Here is a 6,287-nt window from a genome sequence, read left to right as displayed (position 1 = left end):
GATATATTAAAGGCTAGATATATTAAAGGGTAGATATATTAAAGGTAGTGATATATTAAAGGGTAGATATATTAAAGGCTAGATATATTAAAGGGTAGATATATTAAAGGGTAGATATATTAAAGGGTAGTGATATATGAAAGGGTAGTGATATATTAAAGGGTAGATATATTAAAGGGTAGATATATTAAAGGGTAGGTGTATTAAAGGGTAGATACAATAAGGGGTAGATATATTAAAGGGTAGATATATTAAAGGGTAGTGATATATTAAAGGGTAGATATATTAAAGGGTAGATATATTAAAGGGTAGATATATTAAAGGGTAGATATATTAAAGGGTAGTGATATATTAAAGGGTAGATATATTAAAGGGTAGATATATTAAAGGGTAGATATATTAAAGGGTAGTGATATATTAAAGGGTAGATATATTAAAGGGTAGATATATTAAAGGGTAGATATATTAAAGGGTAGATATATTAAAAGGTAGATACAATAAGGGGTAGATATATTAAAGGGTAGCTGTTCATTGTAATGCTTATATACAACTTCAAACATGTTTTCAAGTTGGAAAAGACTAAATCAACATCGCTGTGGCATGTTGAGGTATTGAGATGTTGCGGTATTGAGATGTTGAGATATTGAGGTGTTGATGTTGAGGTATTGAGATATTGAGATGTTGAGGTGTTGATGTTGAGATATTGAGATGTTGAGGTGTTGATGTTGAGGTGTTGATGTTGAGGTGTTGAGGTATTGAGATGTTGAGGTATTGAGATGTTGAGGTATTGAGATGTTGAGGTGTTGAGATGTTGAGATGTTGAGCTATTGAGGTGTTGAGGTATTGAGATATTGAGATGTTGAGGTGTTGAGGTGTTGATGTTGAGGTGATTGAGGTGTTGATGTTGAGGTATTGAGATGTTGAGGTGTTGAGGTGTTGAGATATTGAGGTGTTGATGTTGAGGTGTTGATGTTGAGGTGTTGAGATGTTGAGGTGTTGAGATGCTGAGGTATTGAGATGTTGAGGTGTTGAGATGTTGAGGTGTTGGTGTTGAGGTATTGAGATGTTGAGATGTTGAGGTGTTGAGGTGATGATGTTGAGGTATTGAGATGTTGAGATGTTGAGGTGTTGAGGTGTTGAGATGTTGAGGTGTTGATGTTGAGGTATTGAGATGTTGAGGTGTTGAGGTGTTGAGATGTTGAGGTGTTGATGTTGAGGTATTGAGATGTTGAGATGTTGAGGTGTTGAGGTGTTGGTGTTGAGGTATTGAGATGTTGAGGTGTTGAGGTGTTGATGTTGAGGTGTTGATGTTGAGGTATTGAGGTGTTGATGTTGAGGTGTTGATGTTGAGGTGTTGATGTTGAGGTGTTGAGGTGTTGATGTTGAGATGTTGAGATGTTGAGGTGTTGAGGTGTTGAGATGTTGATGTTGAGGTGTTGATGTTGAGGTATTGAGGTATTGAGGTGTTGAGTTGTTGAGGTGTTGATGTTGAGGTGTTGAGATGTTGAGATGTTGAGATGTTGAGGTGTTGAGATGTTGAGGTGTTGAGATGTTGAGGTGTTGAGGTGTTGAGGTGTTGAGATGTTGAGGTGTTGATGTTGAGATGTTGAGATATTGAGGTGTTGAGATGTTGAGGTGTTGGTGTTGATGTTGAGATGTTGAGGTGTTGATGTTGAGATGTTGAGATATTGAGATGTTGAGGTGTTGAGGTGTTGAGGTTTTGAGATGTTGAGGTGTTGAGGTGTTGAGGTGTTGATGTTGAGATGTTGAGGTATTGAGGTGTTGAGGTGTTGATGTTGAGGTGTTGATGTTGAGGTGTTGAGGTATTGAGATGTTGAGGTATTGAGATGTTGAGGTGTTGAGGTGTTGAGATGTTGAGATGTTTAGTTGTTGAGTTGTTGAGGTATTGAGGTGTTGAGATGTTGAGATAATCAGTTTCTAATGTGACTGACTTGAAATGGATTCCATGTATCATCATCTTCAATCAGTTGTTTATTCAGGAGATCATATTGAGATACATGTTTTATGTTTTCTAATGTGTTCTGATGTATGGAAACAGTAATGTGTTCTGATGTATGGAAACAGTAATGTGGTCATATGTTTTATATTGTGTAGGGAATACGGTGCGATTGATGATGTGGACATTGATCTGCACATCGACGTCAGTTTCCTAGATGTAAGTATGATGCCATTCATGCCATTCTCATTGGCTCGCATTCCATCTCCTAAAGCAATGGAAGATGGGCTGGTAAGATTTGATCTGATTGATGTAATGTCTGGCAGAAAGGACATAGCAGGTGGGTGAAAAGAAAATGTCTGAGATTGTTTATGCTTTGAATACTTAGTTTAGAAATGCAGAAGTTATATTTCAGGAGTGGTAGGACATGTTAGGGCAGTAAGCGGATCAAGCTAAAATGGGTCCCTGAATATTGTCCTGTTTTGATTTCACAGGAGGAAATAGCCCTGGCATGGGACGTGATCCGCTGGGAACCGGTGATTGTGCGCCTCCACTGCTCTCTGACACAGTACCTGAATGGACCAGGTACCAGACACACACACACACACACACACACACACACACAACACACACACACACACACACACACACACACACACACACACACACACACACACACACACACACACACAACCACTAGACTGTCTACATTGGATTGCTTTATGTTTCCATCATGAAATATGTATTGTGTTTCCCAGTCCCCACGGTGGATGTGTTCCAGGTATCGACTAAGGACCGGTTTGGACTGGGACATCAGTTGAAGAAGTAAGTGTTTTGGTGGTGCTAAAATGTAGCTTTAAACACTAGAGGACTCATATTACTTGTTACAATGTAATACACAGATAATGCAAGACATTTTGTTCCTTGTTTCTCTCCAGGATAATGCAGACATTTGTTCCTTGTTTCTCTCCAGGATAATGCAGACATTTGTTACCCAGCAGTGGAAACACCAAAGTGAAGAGAAGCTCAACTCCCTTCACAACAAAAACAAGAACAAGAAGAAGGTCAAATCTCCCCTCCACATCTTCTCAACCCTCCGCAGGTCAGAGAAACATAAGCACTGTCATTTTCACATCACTGACATTTGATGTCTAACAGAAGTAGGGTTGCAAAATGCAGGTTACTTTCCCAAAATTCCCTGGTTTTCTAGAAAACCTGGTTGGAAGATTTCCGGGATCAGGAGGGAATAAGCAGGAAATATGGAATCCTCCAACCAGGAAATACTGAATTCTCCAACCAGGAAATACTGAATCCTCCAGCCAGGAAATACTGAATCCTCCAACCAGGAAATACTGAATCCTCCAACCAGGAAATACTGAATTCTCCAACCAGGAAATACTGAATTCTCCAACCAGGAAATACTGAATCCTCCAGCCAGGAAATACTGAATCCTCCAACCAGGAAATACTGAATCCTCCAACCAGGAAATACTGAATTCTCCAACCAGGAAATACTGAATCCTCCAACCAGGAAATACTGAATCCTCCAACCAGGAAATACTGAATCCTCCAACCAGGATTTCTGGAAAACCTCTGAATTTCAGGAAAGTTACCTGAATTTTGCAACCCTAAACAGAATTATTGATATGAACCGGTCTGTCACTATAATTAAACTACAGACATTTCTTATCCCCTTACAATATAGGCATTTACTGTGTCTGAAAGGATCAGATAGGTATGATATGGTAGTAGCTCCACCTTGCTCTCTGATTGGTTAGGCAGAATTGAGCCTGGGTTTACTGCCTCGCATTGGACAATAAAGTTATCTTCATTTTCTCCCCAGATCTCCCAGCTACCCGCCTCCTGGCTGTGTCAAGAGCAAGAAGAATCTGAAGCCGGAGCAAGATGGCGTCTCTAAATCCCACCGTCTCCTCGGCCAGACCTGCTCCAGCACCGTCAAACAGCAGGTTGAGGCGGAGGTCCCTGGAACTAAGACCACCCACCGTCTCCTCGGCCAGTCCCTGTCTAGCACAGACCCCCGTATGGACCACGGAGGAGGGCCCTGCCCCGGACCCCTGCCCCTCAAACCCCGCCGCATCCTGGGCAGGCCCTGCTCGGCTTTGGTCAAACCGGAGGACCTCCGCCCCACTCCGCACAAGCTCCTGCCCCGCTTGTGCTCCGGCGACCCTCGCTGTGAGCACGCCGGTGGGGGAGGAGGTAGTCTCGGAGGAGGTTTGAAGCACCACAGGCTGCTCAGTAGATCGTGCTCTGGTTCTATCAGGACGGAGGAGCTGGATGGACTGAAACACCACCACCACCTACTCAGCAGGTAAGATAATACAACAACAGCAGCTAAAAAGAGAGGGTAATGGTATCTCCCAAATCCTCCGCAACAACACAAGTATTTTAGAATGCACAGGTGCTCTTTTATTAGACGAGATAGCTTTAGAAAAAATACTTTTGTTGTCGCAGTCTTTTTTTGAGAGATGTTATCACCATCTCTTTACCCAGATGAGCACCTCGTTTCGTAGAAACCCATAGTAGCGCCCGAATTGATCAATTTACAATCCGACAAAGGAGAAATGTGTTTGCACCAGTTAATACATTAAACACCAATAAATAAACCACAACGATACAAACCTCATCAATGCATCCATGTTACTGCAGGTCCTACTACCTCATCAATGCCTCCATGTTACTGCAGGTCCTACTACCTCATCAATGCCTCCATGTTACTGCAGGTCCTACTACCTCATCATACCTCCATGTCACTACAGGTCCTACTACCTCATCAATGCCTCCATGTTACTGCAGGTCCTACTACCTCATCATAGCTCCATGTTACCACAGGTCCTACTACCTCATCATACCTCCATGTTACTACAGGTCCTACTACCTCATCAATGCCTCCATGTTACTGCAGGTCCTACTACCTCATCAATGTTACTGCAGCTCCTACTACCTCATCAATGCCTCCATGTTCCAGCAGCTCCTACTACCTCATCAATGCCTCCATGTTACAGCAGCTCCTACTACCTCATCAATGGCTCCATGTTACTACAGGTCCTACTACCTCATCAATGCCTCTATGTTACAGCAGCTCCTACTACCTCATCAATGTTACTGCAGCTCCTACTACCTCATCAATGCCTCCATGTTACTGCAGCTCCTACTACCTCATCAATGGCTCCATGTTACTACAGCTCCTACTATCTCATCAATGCCTCCATGCTACTACAGCTCCTACTACCTCATCAATGCATCCATGCTACTACAGCTCCTACTACCTCATCAATGCCTCCATGTTCCAGCAGGTCCTACTACCTCATCAATGCCTCCATGTTACTGCAGCTCCTACTACCTCATCAATGCCTCCATGTTCCAGCAGGTCCTACTACCTCATCAATGCCTCCATGTTACTGCAGCTCCTACTACCTCATCAATGTTACTGCAGCTCCTACTACCTCATCAATGCCTCCATGTTACTGCAGCTCCTACTACCTCATCAATGGCTCCATGTTACTACAGCTCCTACTATCTCATCAATGCCTCCATGCTACTACAGCTCCTACTACCTCATCAATGCCTCCATGTTACTGCAGCTCCTAGTACCTCATCAATACCTCCATGTTACTGCAGCTCCTACTACCTCATCAATGCCTCCATGTTACTGCAGCTCCTACTACCTCATCAATGCCTCCATGTTACTGCAGCTCCTACTACCTCATCAATGCCTCCATGTTACTGCAGGTCCTACTACCTCGTCAATACCTCCATGTTACTGCAGGTCCTACTACCTCATCAATACCTCCATGTTACTGCAGCTCCTACTACCTCATCAATGCCTCCATGTTACTGCAGGTCCTACTACCTCGTCAATGCCTCCATGTTACTGCAGCTCCTACTACCTCGTCAATGCCTCCATGTTACAGCAGCTCCTACTACCTCATCAATGCCTCTATGTTACAGCAGCTCCTACTACCTCATCAATGCCTCCATGTTACAGCAGCTCCTACTACCTCATCAATACCTCCATGTTACTGCAGGTCCTACTCCAGCAGTACCAAGATGGGCAAAGCAGTGGACATCTTCAAGGACTCTGTTACTCCGTCCGAGGGGAGGCGGCTCTCTCTTACCTCAGGGCTCATCGGGATCCTCGCCCCCTCGCTCGCCACGCCACCACCGGTCAGTAGGCCTCTCACCATATGACTGATGGTTATTTGTCATATTAGAAACATGAATAGTTAACCTATTTTGGTGCACAGACAAGTAAAATAATAAATGTAATAGTTATAGCTGCTTATTACTAAAAAGCCCTCTCTTCCTCTATA

At 43.3% G+C, this 6,287-nt stretch overlaps 1 protein-coding gene across 2 annotated transcripts in view; it reads left to right on the top strand.

Annotated features, from left to right (window-relative positions):
- Positions 1–6,287, top strand: part of parp8 (poly (ADP-ribose) polymerase family, member 8) — a 99,042-nt gene that overhangs the window by 65,502 nt on the left and 27,253 nt on the right. For both annotated transcript variants that reach the window (XM_045706660.1, XM_045706661.1), the window contains 6 exons: positions 2,116–2,176; positions 2,452–2,542; positions 2,716–2,782; positions 2,931–3,059; positions 3,800–4,285; positions 6,003–6,141. In XM_045706660.1, coding sequence (XP_045562616.1) covers positions 2,116–2,176; positions 2,452–2,542; positions 2,716–2,782; positions 2,931–3,059; positions 3,800–4,285; positions 6,003–6,141 — 973 coding nt within the window. The remainder of the gene's footprint in view (positions 1–2,115; positions 2,177–2,451; positions 2,543–2,715; positions 2,783–2,930; positions 3,060–3,799; positions 4,286–6,002; positions 6,142–6,287) is intronic.

This window comes from Salmo salar, chromosome ssa24 (assembly GCF_905237065.1).
Source record: "Salmo salar chromosome ssa24, Ssal_v3.1, whole genome shotgun sequence".
In the NCBI taxonomy this organism is placed as follows: Eukaryota; Metazoa; Chordata; class Actinopteri; order Salmoniformes; family Salmonidae; genus Salmo; species Salmo salar.
Note: the sequence above shows the minus strand (reverse complement) of the source record. Positions and strands in the feature narration are given on the sequence as shown.